Raw genomic sequence first — 22,103 nt, 5'->3', positions numbered from 1 at the left:
TTCTTTTCTACAAGTTTATGTAAAAGCCTCTTGTGAGGTACTTTGTCGAAAGCCTTTTGGAAATATAAATACACTACATCAGACAGTACCTTTTTGTCCAAATTCTGATAAATAACATTGAAATATTCTAGCAAATTTGTCAGGCAGGATCTTGTATTGCAAAAAGTGTTGGTTGTCCAATATAAGAAGGTGTACTGAAATGGTTTGGACGATGGAGAGAATGAGTGAAGAAAGGTTAATCAAAGAGAATATATGTTTCAGAATTGGAGGTAATAAGGAGAATGGGAAGTGAAAAAGATTTTGAAGGATAGGCACGGGATAGAGTGAATAGGAACAGTGTGGTATACTAGGATTGATGCGATCAGTAGACTGAATCATGGCATGTGAAGCATCCAGGTTAAACCATGGAAGTGTCTGTGGGGCTTGGTTGTGGACAGGGAGTAGAGGTTTCTGTGCATTACACATGAAAGCTGGAGAATGGATGCAAGAGAATGCAGTCTTTCTTTGTCTGTCCCTAGTGCTATCTCGCTCACAAGGGAAATGGTGATCAAGCATGAAAGAATATATATATATTTTTTAAGCAAACACCAGATCCACACATCCACCACCATTTCTGAAACCAAATTGCTCCTCCCCAGTCTAATGCGCTGTACGTGTCTTCATTCTCTCGGTCAATACCCTCCCATACAACTTACCAGATACACTCAACAAACTTTTACCTTTATAGTATGAACACTCATATTTATCCCCCTTGCCTTTATACAATGGCACTATACATGCATTATGTCAATCCTCAGGCACCTCATCATAAATTAAACTCCTTACTAACAAATCAATGACACAGTCACCCCCTTTCTTGATAAATTCAACTGCAATACCATCCATTTAAGCCGCCTTGCCAAATTTCATCATATGTAAGGCTTAGACCAACTCTTTTCTCTTCACCAAACCACTCTCCATAACTCCTTCAAAATCAATCATTCCATCTCCTCATTTCCTCACTACCTGTATTTTGAAGGTTTGTTGAATGCATTTGATGATAGAGTGGCAGATATAGGGTGCTTTGGTCAGGGTGTTGTGCGAAGTGAGAGGGTCAGGGAAAATGGTTTGGTTGAGAGACAAGAGGTGGTGAAAGCTTTGCGGAAGATGAAAATCGGCAAGGCAGTGGGTTTGCACAGTACTGCAGTAGAATTTATTAAGAAAGGGGATGACTGTGTTGTTGACTGGTTGGTAAGGACATTCAGTGTATGTATGGATCATGGTGAAGTGCCTGAGGATTGACGGAATGCATGCATAGTGCCATTGTGCAAAGGCAAAGGGGATAAAGGTGAGTGTTCAAACTACAGAAGCATAAGTTTGATGTGTATTCTTGGGAAATTATATGGGAGGGTATTGATTGAGAGGGTGAAGGCATGTACAGAGCATCAGATTAGGGAAAAGCAGTGTGGTTTCAGGAGTGGTAGAGGATTTGTGGATCAGGTGTTTGCTTTGAAGAATGTTTGTGAGAAATACTTAGAAAAACAGATAAAAACAGATGAACTTGTATATAGCTGGAGAAGGCATGTGATAGGGTTGATAGAGATGCTTTGTGGAAGGTCTTAAAAGCATATGGTGTGACAGGTAAGCTGCTAGAAGCAGTTAAAAGTTTTTATCAAAGGTATAAGGCATGAGTATGTGTAGGAAGAGAGGAGAGTGACTGGTTCCCAGAGAAGGTTGGTTTGTGGCAGGGTTGTGTGACGTCTCCATGGTTGTTTAATTCGTTTATGGATGGGGTGGTTAGGGAGGTAAATCCAAGAGTTTTGGAGAGAGGGGTGAGTATGTAGTCCATTGGGATGAGAAGGGTTGTTAAGTGAGTCAGTTGTTGTTCTCTGATGATACAGCACTGATACAGGTGAGAAACTGCAGAAGTTGGTGACTGAACTTCGAAAGGTGTGTGAATGAAGAAAGTTGAGAGTTAATATGAATAAGAGCAGGGTTATTAGGTTCCGCAGGGTTGAGGGACAAGCTAATTGGCATTTTAGTTTGAATGGAGAAAAACTGAAGGAAGTGAAGTGTTTTAGATATCTGGGAGTGGACTTAGAAGCATATGGAACTATGGAAGCGGAAGTAAGTTAGAGGGTGGGGAAGGGGTGAAGGTTCTGGGTTTGGGAGTGATGAAAAATGTGTGGAAAGAGAACATTATCTCAGAGAGCAAAAATTGGTATGTTTGAAGGAATAGTAGTGCCAAGAATATTATATGGTTGTGAGACATGGGCTATAGATAGGGTTGTACGGAAGAGGGTGGATGTGTTGGAAATGAAATGTGTGAGGACAATATGTGGTGTGAGGAGGTTTGATCAAGTAAGTAATGAAAGGGTAAGAGAGATGTGTGGTAATAAGAAGAGTGTGGTTGAGAGAGCAGAAGAGGGTGTGTTGAAAAGGTTTGGATATATGGAGTGAATGAGTGAGGAAAGGTTGACAAAGAGGATATATGTATCAGAGGTGGAAGGAACAGGGAGAAGCAGGAAACCAAATTGGAGATGGAAGGATGGAGTGAAAAAGATTCTGACTGATTGGGTCCTGAACATACAGGGGGGTTAGAGGCATGCATGGAATAGAGTGAATTGGAAAGATATGGTATACCAGGGTTGACATGCCGTCAATGGACTGAACCTGGGCATGTGAAACATCTGAGGTAAACCATGGAAAGGTTTGTGGGGCCTGGATGTGGATAGGGAGCTGTGGTATCGATGCATTACACTTGACAGCTAGAAACTGAGTGTGAACAAATGTGGCCTTTTTTGTCTGTTATTTATTTTATTTATTATAATTGATTGCTGTCTCCCGTTCAGCGAGGTGGTGCCAGGAAACAAGAGGAGAATGGCCCATCCACTCATATACACATAAATGCCCATACACACACATATACATGCATATGCACATCAACATATAGACATATACATACATTTCATACATATTCGCCATTTCCCACATTAGCAAGGTAGCGTTAACAGAGGACTGAGCCTTAGAGGGAATATCCCCACTTGGCCTCCTTCTCTGTTCCTTCTTTTGGGAAACTAACAACAGGAGGGGAGGATTTCCAGCCCTCCACTCCCATACATACATACATATACATACAAATTCACAGACATATACTTATATACACATGTAGATATTCATATTTGTTTGCCTTCATCCATTCCTGGCATTACCCAGACCACAGAGTGAGGTAGCGCCAGGAACAGATGAAGAAAGGCTCCATCCACTCACATGCAATCTCTAGCTGTAACGTGTAATACACATGTAATAGCACTGTATATGTATTCTGCCAGTTGTACAGCATCTAACTTGAGCCATACAAATGGTAAATAGCTTGATTAACCAATTAATAACAATGTTACCTCAACTTCAGCTTTACAGATGTCAAATATGTTGATTTATCAATCAATAACATTCAACCTTCTCATGAGAAACTCAAATGCAATTGAATTTACTCCTGCTACTCTGCCATACCTCAACTAATGCAAGGCTTTCAATGCTCTTTAATTTTTTACTATACCTTTTGCTATGACTCTCTAACTCTGCATTCCACCTGACCCCATCATGCCATATATCCTGCTATCTAACATAATCAGCAGTCTTTCATATTACTCAATCCATTTTATTTTACCTCTTTGCCTGTCATCACTTTCCTATCTGCCCTTCCTCACTGTCACCTCATATGTTCTTTTTTTCCTTACACTTTTCCCTCCTTCCAAAACATCTTTGTGTTACATCTGAAGTTCATCAATTCTTGCCAACCAACATCTCTCACTTGTCCAATTCATTTAGCTCTCATTGCGTTCTCTCAACATTCAGCCACTTTCTCATGTACTCCTCCCACTTGCTTTATCTTCCTTTATGCATCTACCAGTTAAAATCCTCTCATTTCTCTTTCACAAATGATATTAATGCTTCATATCAACACTCAATACACTTTTCTCATATGCCCACAACCATCCATGCTGTGCCTTCATATCAGCACTCATTACCCTTTTCTCATATGTCTACATGCTTCATATCAGCACTCAAAACCCTTTTGTCATATGTCCACATCCCATGCTGTGCCTGTCTTATGTTTCACCTGCTCATATAAGCTTTGCATCCATAAATACCTTCCTCTCTTACAATTTCATTTATTTTTTATATATATTATTCTTCACTCAGTCCTTATAGATATCCCTGCAGATAACCCTCTTTTCAAGCTTGCTCACTTTCACCAATACCTTCACACATTATTTCCTTTTTTCCTAAAACCACCACAGATGTTCATATTCACTGTCTCCAAGGGCTGATCAGACATTACACCTGCTGTAAACATTACCAGTAAATTATTCTTCTTTCAGCATATAATTCTGCAAGCTCATCCCCATTTTCATTTATACCAGGGACCCCAAAGCCCTGTTGCCACACCTTTCACTCTTGTATTCTCATCTTCATTCACCAAGATTAGATGCCTAGCTCAAGAATTATCTTACTACTTGCTCAGCTCTTCCCAATATGCTCATAGAAATCCTCATTAAGCCCAGACCTGGAAATGAAGGGGAAAATGTAAAGTGATTGAGAAGTATGTGAAGACACTACTTGAGGCAAAGATGGGTGTACATTATTTCTATGGAATGATAACTTACACTTAATCCTTTCAGTGTGCATCTGATTTTCTTGAACTACTAAAGCCATACTGATGTTATGATAGGAAAAGCAATTTTGCTGGTTACATTTCTTCTTTCATGAACTGCAGTAGTATTATTTTGTCATTTATCATTGCAATGCCTTACTTCAAAGCTGATGAGAAAGTGTCTCATCACTGTGCTTACTTAGCATCATATTAGAGGTTGTACCTCTCTAATCTGGTGCTCTGTGGTCCGGCAACTCCCGTGGTCCAGCATGTTTTGAATCTGGTGCCATGAGTTTGTGGATCTGCCAACAGGGCAGCACTGTTAGCAGCACTAGAGCACCAAAATTCGTTTACACTACAGCCGAGCAAATTAACAGTCCAGATAATTTCTTATAGCCCCAGAACATGTGTATAATGCTGACGAATCTGCCCTGTATTGGCGTCATATGCCACAAAAACCCTTACCCAAGATATTGAGAAGTTTCCATCTGGGGGTAAGGATTCCAAAGATAGGGTAACAATTCTTGACTGCTGCAATGCTGCAGGAACACAAAACCAAGCTGAGGGTAACTGGTAAAAGTATTCACCTGAGGACCTTTAATGGGGTCAACTTCTGTTTTCTGGCATTTTCTGTGGTCCAGCAATGGCCAGGTCCCAAGGTATAAACTTCTGTGTAAGGTGCAATGAAACAAAAAACATATAATGTAAAAATCCTAAAGGATGATAACAATGAAAAAGTCATCTCAGACTGCAACTCTGAACGTGTCAATCAAAACAGAATAACGCATATAAAGATCAAGTAAACAGAGGAGTATTCAGGATTTAATGATACAAAAAATATACTTTTTAAAAATTGGTTTTAAAGTTGATGCTCTGCTTGGATCACATTTTCCTTTAACTAGAGATGGGTGTGCATGTCGACAGGGCACATTATGTCAAGCTAGAGGTCCTAACATAACACAGATGTCCTATGGTTAAAGGAAGCATTACTAATTATGAAAGTTTCACCAAATATTGGTAAAGTGTTCACCCGAGGGCCTTTAAAGGAGTCACTTTCTGTTTTTCAGCATTTTCTATGGTCCAGCAATGGCCAGGTCCCAAGGTATAAATTTCTGCGGAAGGTGCAATGAAACGAAAAACATATGAGAAAAATCTGAAGGAATAATAACTATGAAGAAGTCATCTCAAACTGCAACCCTGAAAGTGTCAACAGAATAAAGCATATGAAGATCAAAAACAGCATATAAAAATAAAAAACAGAGGAGTATTTGGGATTTAATGATACTGAAACATACTTTTTAAAATGAATGTTAAAGCTGATGCTCTGCTTGGTTCACATTTTCCTTTAAGTAGAGATGGGTGTGCATGTCTATAGGGCACAATAAGTCAAGCAACAGAGGTCCAACCATAATGCAGGTGTCCCATGGTGAAAGGAAGCATTACTACTTATGAATGTTTCACCAAATATTGAATAAATGCCATAAAAATACATTTTTGGTGGAGTGAGTTGCACATGTATAAACAAGAAGAGGGTAAAGATTTAAAACCAATAGGATATGTCTTTTTGGAATGTGTTACAATTTATATTGTGCCTTCTATATTTTGACCATATGAAGTGGTTAAGACATACTTTGTAAATGGGATGTGTTTCTTGAATTTTTGGTGTTAAGTACAGATAATAGTTGTTGAAGTAAGACAGATTTCTTTGTTTGGATGGATGGTCTTTATATGAACAAAAGAAACTAAAGTCACCAACCTATCCATTCAAGTTATGAAATATACCTCTGCTGGATTAAACATATCTAACTGAAATGATGCAGGTACTGTCTGCAGTAAGATGAGTTACCTCTATATAGAGATGGGTTATCTGCAAACCCAAAAAAAAAAATGTGTTACAGCTCAAGAAGGGATTCATGTTAACTCGTGTGATTGTTGAGCTCAAAGTGGATATTTGCTAAAGGAAGGGTACCCACTCTTTTAGGTAATATGATTTACCTTTGAAACTGGTGTTTATGCTGTTTTTATTTGCATATTGGTCGGTGGCATTTATCTGCAGTTGTGTGTCAAGTTCAGAGAGAAATGTGTAATACTTTAAAACTCCTGACAGGTATACAATGGATTACTGATGAGACCAGATTGGGAAAAAGCTATCCAATTCCCCATTGGCATCATTCCGGGTGGATCAGGGAATGGTTTGGCACGGTCTGTGGCACATTGGCTTAAGTAAGTAGTGTATAGCTTAGGTAAATCATTTCAGATGAATATGAGTGTAGTAATAAAAGTTCACTCTTCATGATTGCAACTTTAGAAGGCTCATTAGCAGCATGTAGTTTTCAATAGCATCTCCACATATAGTTTGATCATATGGTTTCCATTTTTCTGTGTATAGTTTTTTGTTCAAAGATGTGATGAAATTGACAAGATGTTAGTAAATGGGGAGTGCCTGGAGGAAATGATGATGGAAGTTATCTTGTGGATATCTTTGCTGAGAGGGGTTAATTCCTTGCAGTCACCATCTTTCAGTACAAGATGATCTACAGGTATACATGGATGAGAAATGATGGAAGAGAAGAGAAAAAGGGTTTGATTGACTGTGTAGCAGTGGATGAAAGACTGGGAAAAGCCAGGGTAGATGCTAAGTTTGTGAGAGGATCCTTTGGAGACTGACCATTTCACTGTTCTTGTGGGGGTGAAGATCAGGGAGAAGTGAGTTATGGTGTAACTAAGAACAGAGACATAGAATTGTTAGCAAGCAAGATGATGAATCAGAAAAATGCTGGTTGGAGTACGGAAGATGGTGACAAAGTTTAAATGGAAGTGCCCTAAATGTAGGGATGCAGTCATGTGTAAAGGTGTTTAGAATGTTTAGAAAAAGACTATTAAAGGTCGAAGAATTAGTAACAGGTACAAGGTTGCGAGATATAGCAATAAAAAGGGAAATGCATGGTCGTCGGAAGACATCAGAAATGCTGTGGAAGAAAAGAAATAGGCATATGGCAGATTGTTTGAAAGGAATATACCAGCAAAGGAGGAGGGAAGATTACAAGATGTGTAAATGGCATGTTAGAGGAAAGGAAAAGATGACTAGATGGATGACTAGATGAAGATTTTAGAAGAAAGTTGAGAGAAAAGTTTAGGGAAAAGGAGAAATTTTACTGGAATGAGGTGAGACAGGAAAGAGGTGGATGTAAGAGTAGAAACATTAATGTGAGAAGAAAGGAAGAGGAGATGCTGAATCAAAAGGATGAAGTAAAAGGAAGATGGAGGAAAGAGTATGAAGAAGTGATGAACGTGGGAGGTGAGGCAACAGTTGTTTCGTGCATGGGTATGGAGGATGGAAGGAAGAGGACACAAGTGCAAGGGTTTAAAGCAAAGAGGGAGGTAAAAAGGACAATAATGAGGCTGCAGGTAATAAAAGCACATGGAGTGGATGGTATTACAGCTTAAATGCTGAAGTTTGGAGGAGAAAGTGTGATAGGATGGATGTATCTGATATGTATTATAGCACTGAAACAGAAAGTTGTGCCTGAGGATTAGGTGAAAGCAGTTATTTTTCCTTTCTTCAGAGGAAAAGGTGCTTGGGATGTATATAACAATTATAAATCTGTTAAGTATTAAAGGAAAAGTGTATGCAAAATTTTTATTGATACAGTGATGGAAGTGACTAAATGCAGAATAAATGAGGAGCAAAGGGTTTTAGGAATGATAGGGAACATGTGGATCAGATTTCTATGGTGAAAATGACTGTGGAAAAATATTTAGTGAAAGGTAAGTTGAATGCATTTTGGGATGTGTTAAGGATATATGTGATAAAGGGACGACTTTTGTATGGTGTGAAAGCCTTTTGTAGAGGAGTAAATGCATGTGTAAGAGTGGATGGAAACGAGTGAAAGTTTCAGTATATATGTGGGTGTGAGGCAGGGTTGTGTGATGTCACCATGGCTTTTTAATACATGGATGGAGTGAAGAGAGACATGAAAGCAAAATGAGGGGAAAGGGAGCAGAGATGGAGTGTGGTGGTGAGGTATGGTGGCTAGTGGCTAGCCTGTTTGCAGATGATACTGTGTTGTTTGTTGAGAGTGAAGAGGAGTTGCAGAAGGTTGCGAGTGAGTGTTATTACGTGTGTAAGCATAGGCGACTGAAGATAAATGCAAGTAAAAGTAACGGTGTTTGCAAGGAAACAGAGTGAAAGTATTGAAAGTATTTGCTAAGCCGTGTAGAGTGAAAGAAGAAAGTGTACTAAACTGTCATTTGGATGAGAGAGAGAGAGAGAGAGAGAGAGTAGTGGAGGTAAGAGAATTTAAGTATTTAGGAGCTATCTTGGGTAGGTTTGGTGATATTAGAGAGATAAGGGGCGGAAAGGTATATGGTAGAAGAGTCGTTGGGTCCCTTAACAGAACAGTGAAGAGTAGAGGTGTAAGTATGGAAGTGAAGAGAGGATTAAGGGACAACATAGTCCTCCCAACCCAGACCTATGCAGTCAAAACATGGACATGGAATGAGTCACAGAGATCATGAATCCAGGCTGTGGAAATGAGCCATTTGAGAGGAGCATATGGTATGATTAGATGGAATGAGGAATGAAGTGAGGGGTTTAGAGAGGTATTGTATGGCAGGGAATGCAAAGGGGATGAATTGTGGAGTGGTAGAGTAGGTGAAACATAGTACTCTGAGAGGGTTTGGGCATGTAGTAAGAATGCGAGACAGGCATTTACAAGGAAAGTGCATAACAGTACAAGTAAAGGGGTTGGTATGAGAGGAAGACCACCTGTGACATGGGGAGATACAGTGGAAAAATACTGGAGAATGAGAAATGTAAGAAGAATGCATGCTTGCAAGGGAGGCATGTAAGGACAGGAATAAAAGGAGACTTTTGCCATGGCCACCCCCTTGATGGGAGTTCCTGGAAGAATTGCACATGATAGATATAGGAAAGAAAAACTGAATAGAATTAACATCATTTCTTTTCTCTTCATTGCCCCATATGTCCACAAAACTGTATTCCTCAGTTGTGGAATACAATAACAATATAATAATAAAGCCAGTCATTCATAGCCTTCAGAAACATACTGGTATATATCATTTAAAATGTCATAGTTAAGCAAGGATGAGATATGGAAGCTCAATGTTTAGTGAACTTCACATATACCAGAAGTATTTTTGTGAATGGTAAAGCTTTGCAAGGAAGATATGATCATGACTGGAGGGTTTTTCATGTAGTGTACTGTATAATCTGATGTTGATTCCTTCATATGTAAAGATGTTCATTCCAGTCTGGAGTCATACATATGGACCACTGAGAAGATACTGAACTAAGGATCTGAAATGTAAGAACAGTGAAGAGTGTTTCATAAACCTATCGCAGTCACTTTTTTGGGGAAGCACTGCACATGAGAGAAGTACGAGATGGTGTCACCTATTTTGTTGCAAATAATTTTTTATTTTGATGTACTAATATATGGAATACTTTTAAATCTCAATATTTTATGAAAGTGCATTCTGATTCTTTTTGGTCTTGTGGGAGAGACCTCTTTTGATGCTAGGATCAGTCCATATTCAACCTTTAACTTTTGTGGATGGTGATTTCCTTTATTTTTTCTCGTAGTTGCTGGCAGGAGAAAAAGTAATGTAGGCATTCAACTAGAAATGTTCTAGAGCAGTCAGTTACTTTTTTGTTTCATGTCTTTTGTTAGAGAATATATATCTGTAGATGAGTGTAGACTTTTCTTCCAATCAGATATTTTGGTACTGGACTTTGAATAAAATTTTGTATACTTTTTGAGTATCTGAGATTTTAAGCTACTCATTTTGCCAGAGATATGCTACTGATCTACTGGCGTTAAATTACCTACTTCAACCTATTCATTGTTGGGATAACTGTATTTCTGATCAGCGGCATTGACCAATTTCTTTATTTTTGAAAAAGTTTACTTATTCTGATAGGAGTTGAGTAAGAAAAAGTAAAACATGTACATGTAATACATGAGCAACAGTGAAATAAAGTCAGTTTTGTGTGTAATTCAGTAGCTACATGAAGCTGGTCTCAAGTTGGTGTGAGGAGCCATATAGTAACACACCCTCACACTCTGTCCCACAGCTAGAGTATAAATGTTTTTATGATAATAATCAACTTCTGATTCTTTTTGTCTTGCACTGTTTTTTCTATAAGGAGTTGTTTATACACCTGATCCCCTACTTATAACCTATGCGACTTATGACCATCCATACATATCACTAGAAAAATTATAAATTATGAGTTGAAAATGATGAAATATGAACTAAAGAATCTTAAATAAAACATAAAAAGAAACTACAGAATCATATCATAAAGCTGGTTAATAAAAAACGAGATAATCATGATAAAAATTGAGTAGGATAAAAGAGTGCTGTACAGGTAGGTATGCAAATTCTACATGCTATGCTGACATGCATCTGACTTACGTTCATTTCAAGATCTGAGTGGTCAGTCAGAATGGAACTTGGACATATGTTGAGGAGGGGTTGTATGTAATTGACTCAAGAGCTTATAAATATTTACAATAATTATCAGTTTTTGATGCTTTTTCATCTTATGTTGCCTTTTTTTTTCATCTGTTGATTAATCACTGCTCTGCAATACTGTATACACCAAATAGTGGATATTGTAGAGTAACAACTTCACCAATACAAAGGAAGTTTGTTGGGATGTGTGCTACCTCTAGTGCGTGTGTATATGTGATATGTAATTTATGTCACTATTGTTGGCCTTAAACCTTTTTCCTTATGTGCATTGATTCATCAGATATTGCACTATAATATTATGTACTCAAAGTATCTAGTATTATTACACACCATCATTTTAAAGCAAGTTTGTTGAATCCGTACAAGAGCAGGTATGTAAATGTTTATATTAATCAATTTGTGATGCTGATTCTGGTCCTACACCAGTTTTGATATGACTTTGTAAGTTACTGCTTTGTAGTATTTTGTACACCAAATTGTAAATACTATACTACCATCATTCTGAAATGATTTTAAGATGTATGCTACCACTGGTGTGTAAGTTAAGAGTAATAATCTGTTTATAACACTATTTGTGATCTTGCATTTTTTTCATGCATTTATTGATAAATGTTGTATAATACTGTCTACACAAGATAATAAATGTTACATCAACAACATTACAAAGTTAGAGTGCTACCTCTAGCATTTAGATGTTTATGGTTATAATCAATCTGTAAAGTTTTTTTTATTCATTGTTTATTAACTACAAGCATTTTATGGAAATTAAATGTTTGAGGGCAGTATGTGGTGTGAGGTGGTTTGATCAATTAAGTAATAAATGGGTAAATGATAGAAAGGAAGGAAGAATATAAGATGTATAAGTGGAATGTTAGGAAGTGGATAGAGAAAAGAAAGAGTAGATTAAAATTTTGGAAGACAGTTGAGCAAAAATAAGGAAAATAAGAAACTTTACAGGAAGAAAGTGAAAAAGAAAAGAGGTAAGAGAGGAAATGTTAATGTGATAAGTAAGGAAGGGGAGTAGCATAGCTGAATCAAAAGGAGAAAGTTAAAGGAAGATGGAAAGCATGTTATGAAGAACTAATGAACGTGAGAGCAGGCAAGGCAGCAATTGTTACATGTATGAGTATGGAAGGAAGGGAAAGGGTAAAAGTGCTGGGGCCTATAACAAGAAGGGAGATAAAAAGGGTGATAATGATGGATGTTGAAGGTAGAATAGGCCTCTGGAGTGGATGGAATTATGGCTGAAATGTTGAATTATGGAGGAGAAAGTGTAACAGAGTGGATGCATTTGATATGTAGTTCTACATGGAAACAGAAGTCCGTGCCTTTGGATTGGGTGAAAGCTATTACAGCTCCCTTATTCATAGTTGAAGGTGCAAAGTATGTATGTAGCAGTCACAAGTCTGTCAAGTCAGAAAAAATGCAAGTGAGAATGTTGTTTGATAGTGATGGAAGCGACTGAATGCAGAGTAAGTGAGCAGCAAGGGGATTATAGGAAAGGTAAGGGATGTGTGGATCAGAATTTTGTGATGAAAATGATAGTGGAAAAGTATCTAGCAAAAGGTAAGAAGGTGAATACAGCTTTTCATGGATCCAGAGAAAGCATATGACAAGAGTCAAATGGAGTGCTGTATGGGAAGTGTTAAGAATATATGGGGTAGGGGACCAACTGCTGGATGGTGTGAATGCTTTCTATAGGGCAGCAAATGAATGTGTAAGAGTGCTTGGAGAATTGAGTAAAAATTTTGCTATATATGAAGGTGTGAGGTAGGGCTGTGTGATGTCACTGTGGCTTTTTAACATTTACAGGGATGGAGTGATAAGAGAGATGAAAGGAAAATTAAGGAAAGTGGGTGCAGAGATAGAGTATGATGGTGAGGTATGGTGTCTGGTGACAAGCCTGTTTCTGGATGTTACTGTTGTTTGCTGAGATTGAAGAGAGTTGCAGAAGGTTGTAAGTGTCTTTTATGATGTGTGTAAGCATTGGCAATTGAAGGTCAAACTAAGTAAAAGTAAAGTAGTGGTGTTTGCAAGGAAACAGAGTTAAAGTGTAGACTTTGTAAAGCCCTATAGAGTGAAAGAACACTGTACTAAACTGTGTTACCAATATAGAAGACAAATAGGAAGACGTTAGTGACTTTAAGTATTTTGTAGCTATCTCGGGTAAGTTTGGTAATGTGGTGGGATAGATACAGGAGAGAGCAGTACAAAGTAGAGTCATTGGGTCCTTAAAATTATAAAGTTCAGAGGTGTAAATATGGAAGTGAAGAAAGGATTAAGGAACCACACAGTCCTTTCAACCCTATGCTGCTGAAACAATGACATGGAAATATGTCACAGAGGTCAAGAATCCAGACTGTGGAAATGAGCTATTTGAGAGGAGCATGTGATACTATTAGATGGAATGAAGAAAGAAATAATAGGGGTGTATGAGAGATTTGGCATGGCAGGAAATGAACTGTAGAGTGGTAGAGGTAGAAAGAATGCAAGTTAGGGAGTTTACAAAGAGAGGATATGGTAGTATGATTAAATGGGTTGGTGTGATATGGAGAAATACATTGGAAGGGTACTGAAGGAAGAGAAATGGTTGAAGAATGCATGGAATGGTACATGCAAGGGAGGCACGTAAGGGTAGGGGTAAGTTTAGACTTTTGCTATGGCCATCCCCTTGATGGGAGTTCCCAGAGGGAATGGGCCTCAGAGATATAGACAGATTGACAGAAAGACAGATACAGAGATGTGATAATAAAGATGAGTGTGGTTTAGAGACCTGAAGAGGGTATGCTGAAATGGTTTGGAAAATGGAAAGAATAAGTAAGAAAAGGTTGACAAAGAGGATATATGTATAAGAAGTGGAGGGAACAAGAAGGGGAAACAAAAATGGAGATGGAAGGATGGAGTGAAAAAGATTTTGGTGATTGGGGCCTAAATCATGAAAGGTATGCATGGGAAAGAGTGAATTGAAAAAATGTGGTATATAGGGGTCGATGTGCTGTCAATGGATTGAACTAGGGTATGTAAAGCATCAGTGGTAAACCATGGAAGGGTATGTGGCCTAGCTGTGGATAGGGAAATGTGGTTTCAGTGAATTACAAATGACAGCTAGAAAATGGATGAGAGCGAATGAAGCCTTTTTTTGACTGTTCTGGGCACTACTTTGCTAATGCAGGAAAGGGAAGTCAAGTATGAAAAAAGGATAATAGGGTTAAAGTTAATATAAAAGCTCTTTGGAAAGTTCTAGATGTATATGGTGTGCATAGATAACTTCTGAATGTTGCTAAGAGCTTTCATAACTGAAGAAGTGCATATGTGAGGATAAATGGAGGCATATACAAATGCTTTGACAAAAATGTCTCTCCATGATTGTGTACTGTTTTTATGGATGGGAGATTATATAAGATGAGAGTAGGATGGGGTGATTATGTTGTAATACAAAACCAAAGAAAAAGAGAATGGAAATAACCATATTTGCTGTTTACAAATGATACAGTTTTGTTAACAATCAGAAAAAGAGCTAAAAGAATGGTATGCCATAATGATGTTTGCAACAGGTGGTTGCTGACAGTTAATGTAAATATAAGTAAGATGCTAGTTTTTGAGAGGGTGGGAGATCAGACTTTATGATCATTTTGCATCAGAAAGAAATGAGAGTTGTGGATAAATGCTAATATCTAGGAGTAAAGCATAGTAAGGATGATAATGAGAGGGCTGAAGTTGAAAGTGCATTCATGCAAAAGGAGAAGAATTAGAGGAGCATTGAAAGCTCTGGTACAGTAAGTGGAAAAAAATAATCATAAAGTGTGCCAGAAGCGATCATGAAGTACTAGTTCCAAGCTTGATGTATAAATTGAAACATATTGTATATAGGTCAGGAGAGTTAAAAACTTATTAGAGGAAAAAGTAGATAATTTTTGTTGTATTCTATACATGGAATTAGGAGTATAAACAAATTGGAAAATGAAGTTGTGATAAGAATGTATTGTAAAGAAATTAGTAAAGCAGCTTACGGATGGTAAGGCCACATAGAATGTAGAGCAGATTACAAGATAGTCAAGAAGGTACATAGTACCATAAGAACAGTAAAAGGTACAAGGAGGTGAGTTAAACTGCAGAAAAGATGGATGGATGTAAGAAAATTGATTAGGACAAGGGATATTTCCTATGAAGATTCCAGAGTTAGAATGGGAATTGGATGTAGTGGTTAGAAACCCTCCCCTCCTTGTATTTTAACATCCTAAAAGAGGAAAGAGAAGAAGGAGTCACGCGGGGAGTGCTCATCCTCCTCAAAGGCTCAGATTGGGGTGTGTAAATGTGTGTGGATGTAACCAAGATGAGAAAAAAGGATAGATAGGTAGTACGTTTGAGGAAAGGAACCTGGATGTTTTGGCTCTGAGTGAAACGAAGCTCAAGGGTAAAGGGGAAGAGTGGTCTGGGTATGTTTTGGGAGTAGTCAGGGGTTGGTGAAAGGACAAGAGCAAGGGAAGGAATAGCACTACTCCTGAAACAGGAGTGGTGGGGGTATGTGATAGAGCGTAAGAAAGTAAACTCAAGATTGATATGGGTAAAACTGAAAGTGGATGGAGAGAGATGGGTGATTATTGGTGCATATGCACCTGGGCATGAGAAGGAAGATCATGAGAGGCAAGGGTTTTGGGAGCAGCTGAGTGAGTGTGTTAGGAGTTTTGATGCATGAGACCGGATTATAGTGATGGGTTATTTGAATGCAAAGGTGAGTAATGTGGCAGTTGAGGGAATAATTGGTATACATGGGGTGTTCAGTGTTATAAATGGAAATGGTGAAGAGCTTGTAGATTTGTGGGCTGAAAAAGGACTGGTGATTGGAAATACCTGGTTTAAAGAGAGATATACATGAGTATACGTATGAAAGTACGAGAGATGGCCAGAGAGCATTATTGGATTACGTGTTAATTGATAGGCGTGCGAAAGAGAGTCTTTTGGATGTTAATGTGCTGAGAGGTACAACTGGAGGTATGTCTGATCATTATCTTGTGGAGGCAAAGGTGAAGATTTGTAGAGGTTTTCAGAAAAGAAGAGAGAATGTTGGGGTGAAGAGAATGGTGAGAGTAAGTGAGCTTGGGAAGGAGACTTGTGTGAGAAAGTACCAGGAGAGACTGAGTGCAGAATGGAAAAAGGTAAGAGCAAAGGACGTAAGGGGAGTGGGGGGAGGAATGGGATGTATTTAGGGAAGCAGTGATGGCCTGTGCAAAAGATGCTTGTGGCACGAGAAGCGTGGGAGGTGGGCAGATTAGAAAGGGGAGTGAGTGGTGGGATGAAGAAGTAAGATTATTAGTGAAAGTGAAGAGAGAGGCATTTGGATGAGTTTTGCAGGGAAATAGTGCAAATGAGTGGGAGATGTATAAAAGAAAGAGGCAGGAGGTCAAGAGAAAGGTGTCAGAGGTGAAAAAGAGGGCAAATGAGAGATGAGATGAGAGAGTATCATTAAATTCTAGGGAGAATAAAAAGATGTTTTGGAAGGAGGTAAAGAAAGTGAGTAAGACAAGAGAGCAAATGGGAACATCGGTGAAGGGGGCTAATAGGGAGGTGATAACAAGTAGTGGTGATGTCAGGAGATGGAGTGAGTATTTTGAAGGTTTGTTGAATGCGTTAGATGATAGAGTGGCAGATGTGGGGTGTTTTGGTCGAGGTGGTGTGTGAAGTGAGAGGGTTAGGGAGAATGATTTGATAAACAGAGAAAAGATAGTAAAAGCTTTGCAGAAGATGAAAACCAGGAAGGCAGTAGGTTTGGATGGTATTGCATTGGTGTCTATTAAAAAAGGGGGTGACTGTGTTATTGACTGGTTGGTAAGGATATTTAATGTATGTATGACTCATGGTGAGGTGTGTGAGGATTGGCGGAATGAATGCATAGTGCCATTGTACAAAGGCAAAGGGGATAAAGGTGAGTGCTCAAATTACAGAGGTGTATGTTTGTTGAGTATTCCTGGGAAACTATATGGGAGGGTATTGATTGAGAAGGTGAAGGCATGTACAGAGCAGCAGACTGGGGAGGAGCAGAGTGGTTTCAGAAGTGGTGGAGGATGTGTAGATCAGGTGTTTGCTTTGAAGAATGTATGTGAGAAATACTTGGAAAAGCAAATGGATTTGTATGTGGCATTTATGGATATGGAGAAGACATATGATAGAGTTGATAGAGATGCTCTGTGAAAGGTATTAAGAATATATGGTGTGGGAGGCAAGTTGTCAGAAGCAGTGAAAAGTTTTTATCAAGGATGTAAGGCATGTGCATGAGTAGGAAGAGAGGAAAGTGACTGGTTCTCAGTGAATGTCGGTTTCCGGCAGGAGTACGTGATGTCTCCATGGTTGTTTAATTTGTTTATGGATGGGGTTGTTAGGGAGGTAAAAGCAAGAGTTTTGGAGAGAGGGGCAAGTATGCAGTCTATTGTGGATGAGAGGGCTTTTGTCGTCATTTGTTGTTCGCTGATGATACAGTGCTGGTGGATGATTTGGGTGAGAAACTGCAGAAGCTGGTGACTGAGTTTGGTAAAGTGTGTGAAAGAAGAAAGCTGAGAGTAAATATGAATAAGAGCTAGGTTATTAGGTACAGTAGGGTTGAGGGACAAGTCAATTGGGAGGTAAGTTTGAATGGAGAAAAACTGGAGGAAGTGAAGTGTTTTAGATATATGGGAGTGGATTTGGGAGCGGATGGAACCATGGAAGCGGAAGTAAGTCACAGGGTGGGGGAAGGGGCGAAAGTTCTGGGAGCGTTGATAAATGTATGGAAGGCAGGAACATTATCTCAGAAAGCAAAAATGGATATGTTTGAAGGAATAGTGGTTCCAACAATGTTATATGGTTGTGAGGCGTGGGCTATAGATAGAATAGTGCGGAGGAGGGTGGATGTGTTGGAAATGAAATGTCTGAGGACAATATGTGGTGTGAGGTGGTTTGATCGAGTAAGCAATGAAAGGGTAAGAAAGGTATGTGGTAATAAAGAATGTGGCTGAGAGAGCAGAAGAGGATGTTTTGACATGTTTGGTCACATGGAGAGAATGAGTGAGGAAAGATTGACAAAGAGGATATATGTGTCAGAGGTGAGGTGTAGGGAATGAGGAGAAGTGGGAGACCAAATTGGAGGTGGAAAGATGGAGTGAAAAAGATTTTAAGCTATTGGGGTCTGAATATGCAGGAGGGTGAAAGGCATGCAAGGAATAGAGTGAATTGGAATGATGTGGTATACCGGGGTCGATGTGGTGTCAATGAATTGAACCAGGGCATGTGAAGCGTCTGGGGTAAACCATGGAAAGTTTTGTGGGGCCTGGATGTGGAAAGGGAGCTGTGGTTTCGGTGCATTATACATGACAGCTAGAGACTGAGTGTGAACGAATGTGGCCTTTGTTATCTTTTCCTGGCGCTACCTCGCGCACATGCGGGGGGAGGGGGTTGTCATTTCATGTATGGCGGGGTTCCGACGGGAATGAGTGAAGGCAGCAAGTATGAATTATGTACATGTGTATGTATGTATGTATATGTCTCTGTATATATACATGTATACATTGAAATGTATAGGTATGTATATGTGCATGTGTGGATGTGTATGTATATACATGTGTATATGGTGGGTATATACATGTGTATATGGGTGGGTTGGGCCATTCTTTCGTCTGTTTCCTTGCGCTACCTCACTGATGCGGGAGACAGCGACAAAGTATAATGAATAAATAGTTAGTTTTTTGTATGGAGGTTGTGTTAATCTCACTTTTCGATTCACCTTGGCATTCAAAGTGAAAAAGTAAGTGGTACTCTATGAGTATGGGAATCCATGTTTAACTTAATGAATTAGCATGATGTTATGTGTGAGAGATGTTTGAAGGCTGTATGTACTTGATAAACACCATGAAATTGGGAATGGATTGATGATGTTAGATAGATAAATTGGTATTACAAGCACACATTATTTATGTATGTCTACCTTGCCATCCCTGTCCATATGGCATTTATACTTTTGTGTATCACTGTATTAATAGTATATATTCGCTCCACTCGTATTCATTGATGTATACACTCTTCTTATCCTTTTGTAATAATTTTCACCTGGAACCTCATACCTACCCATTACTGTTCATCTTTCACCTTACTTAAACTCATTACAATGGACTTGTCCTGTATTCAGCTTCCTTGTTGTTTTTTCAATTTCTTTTTAGAAAATGTCCATAAGTTTCTTATTATGACATAATACATATGCAACTGTTACCATAATTTTGAATCCCTCATTAGAAAAATTTTGTAACTAATCATCTGAAGCTTTCATAAATGCAGTCAACTACCTTTCAAATCACTCATCTTTCAATATAAGTCCTACACCTTACACATTGTCTAAAAAAAGATTGACCTCAAAACATTCATGTAATTCCATTGAGGTATTCCACAACCCATTTACTTCTGCATTCATATTATTTAACATACCTAAATTACTCTTTGTAGTAATTCTCTCTTCCATCCAATTTTCAAGGCTAAATATATCCTTTGTAGGAATTTCTTTCACAGAACCTGAGTTCCTTACTCCAGGCTGGCAAAAGGCAGGACTACTTAGGGCTGCCTGGGGTAGATTTACTGTCTTGATACCTCTTTTCCCATTTACTAACAGAGTTCCTGTGGAGAGAAAAATCATACACCCAGACAACGCTCTTCTTTGGTCCCTCTGTTTGGTTGGATTTATTAAAAAATTTTTGTCTTCAACTTTACTGATTGTACTGCTAACTACTAAGTGTTGAGAATCCTAAATTTTATACCCCCTGACCCTTTCCTTTCTTCTCAGTGAGCCTTACATGGCTGATCCTGTTTTGGTGTCTGCACTCAACATAATATACGGCCACCTGTCTCCCTTGGACCTGGTACTTGTACACACCTCGGAAGGAAAAGTAAGAGATTTTCAGTAAATTTCATTCTGCATTTATGATAAACAAGTACTTCATGATTTAACTTCTGAAGACATTTCCAGAGTCTTTTAGTCTATTTATTTTGTCATTTCTTCCAAACAGAAATCAGTCAGTGAGAGAGATGAGAGCCTTGCTGTCTTTGGAAATAATGTTCTAATGTCCCAATAATAAAATGGGGTAAACCCACCAACTACCCTGAATGATTGTATGATCACCTTTTGCAAACCAATGCTCACCATTGTCTTTTCCTTAGGAAGAAGGCTTATGTCGCAAGCCCAAATTTCAGTGTACTTGAATGAACAATTCAGTCCTTACTCTGCATTCATCTTAGTGCCCAGCCTTTGGCTATGGCACCATTGTTTCAAGCATTCACTGCATTTATGACTTTTATCATTTCTCTTAATCAAGGTAAATATCATTTTGTCAAACCTTCTTGTACTGGAGGGAGCAAATCATTGGGTTGTTCCTTTACATGGGCCCAGAATGCATTTAATTTTTTATGCACATTCAATTTCCAAACACCAGTTTCAAGAAATATAGGGGTAGAGGGGACTCACTCATGTCCAGATAATTCTTGTGGAGTTGAGTGGATGAGTGAGGGAATGACTGGGTGGGTGAGCACAACCACCTGCTCCTATAATCTAATACTCCACCCTCACCAATACTGAAGTTTCAGTTACCCATACCTTGTTTATCCAGAGAGTATATAGGGAAGAGTATGTTATCTTTAGGGAATGTGTGGAAGGCTACAAGAAGCAGAAGAGAGTGAGGAGGAAAGTGTGCATGAGTATGTTTGCCTCAGGGTGTGTGTTGAGGACTTCCTGAGGCTAATACACTCATGTGCACAATCTCCCTCACTGTCTATGTTAAGGAGGCATTACCTGACTCTGCTTGCCTGAAGTTACACTGTGAGTGAAAATCTCCAATTTAGCAAGGCTGTATCAGTAGAAGTACAGTCTTATGAAAGATCTCTCTCCAAAGGAGTCTACATTTCTGTGCCACTAGAAATAGCATAACCTTAGGCTCTAGGACCACTTAAAAAGGTCTTGGGTAACATAAGGACACTTTCATATTAACTTGGCTTGGGGTAATTATAAATAAATGAAAAAATGTGTTAAGGTACAATTAGTTGTTGGTTTGGGTTAGAAGCACTTCATGTGTCGGGGCTGGGGTGCAGTGGGAAGAGTGGATTTTCCATACTATTCACCACAGCTGGTTGTTGTCAGTTTTGTGGTCCATACTGATAAGGAAGTAGTGAACGTTTGCTGTTTGCCTTTCAATGATTTAGGTTAGTGATGGTGTTGTTTAGAGTTTGGATTTTTTCTTGATCTTTGTTGGTAGAGAGTGGTTCTGTCTGAACATGTTTCTTTGCTTCGTGAATGAAGGCAAGGTAGAGGGACAGGTCAGATGGGGCATGAGTTTGAGTGGAGAGAAATTGGAGAAAGTGAGGTGTTTTAGATATTTGAGAGTGGACATGGCAGGAAATGGAACCATTGAAGCAGAAGTGAGTCACAGGGTGGAAAAGGGGGCAAAGGTTATGTGAACACTGAAAGGTCATTATCTAGGAGGGCAAAAATGGATATGTTTGAAGATATAGTAGTTCCAACAATGTCATATGAATGCAAGGCATGGGCTATGGATGAGGGTGTATGTAGGAGGGTGGATGTTTTGGAAATGAAATGTTTGAGAGAAGTATGCTAAGGTGCTTTGATCAAGTAACTAATAAAAGGGTCAGAGAGAGGTGTGGTAATAAAAAGGGTTGTTGAGAGAGCTGGAGTGTATGCTGAAATGGTTTAGATATATGGAGAGAATGATTAAAGAGAGGTTAACAAAGAGGATATATGTATCAGATGTGGAGGGAATAAGGAGAAGGGAAGGACCAAATTGGAGATGGAATAATGTAGAGAAAAATATTTTGAGTGATCAGTAAGGGTGAAATGGGTGCCCTGGATAGAGTAAATTGTAATGATGTAGTATACAGGGGTCAATATGCTGTCAATGGACTGAACCAGGGCATGTGAAACATCCAAGGTAAACCATGGAAA

The 22,103-nt window shown here is 38.8% G+C and overlaps 1 protein-coding gene across 6 annotated transcripts in view; it reads left to right on the top strand.

Annotated features, from left to right (window-relative positions):
* Window positions 1-22,103, top strand: part of LOC139749153 (sphingosine kinase 1-like) — a 148,470-nt gene that overhangs the window by 47,866 nt on the left and 78,501 nt on the right. For all 6 annotated transcript variants that reach the window (XR_011712894.1, XR_011712893.1, XR_011712895.1 and 3 more), the window contains exons 3-4: window positions 6,744-6,859; window positions 19,938-20,040. Coding sequence is in view for 3 of the 6 variants with exons in the window: in XM_071662822.1 (XP_071518923.1) it covers window positions 6,744-6,859; window positions 19,938-20,040 (219 nt within the window). In the remaining 3 variants the exon portion in view is untranslated. The remainder of the gene's footprint in view (window positions 1-6,743; window positions 6,860-19,937; window positions 20,041-22,103) is intronic.

This window comes from Panulirus ornatus, chromosome 1 (genome assembly GCF_036320965.1).
Source record: "Panulirus ornatus isolate Po-2019 chromosome 1, ASM3632096v1, whole genome shotgun sequence".
Lineage (NCBI taxonomy): Eukaryota > Metazoa > Arthropoda > Malacostraca > Decapoda > Palinuridae > Panulirus > Panulirus ornatus.
Note: the sequence above shows the minus strand (reverse complement) of the source record. Positions and strands in the feature narration are given on the sequence as shown.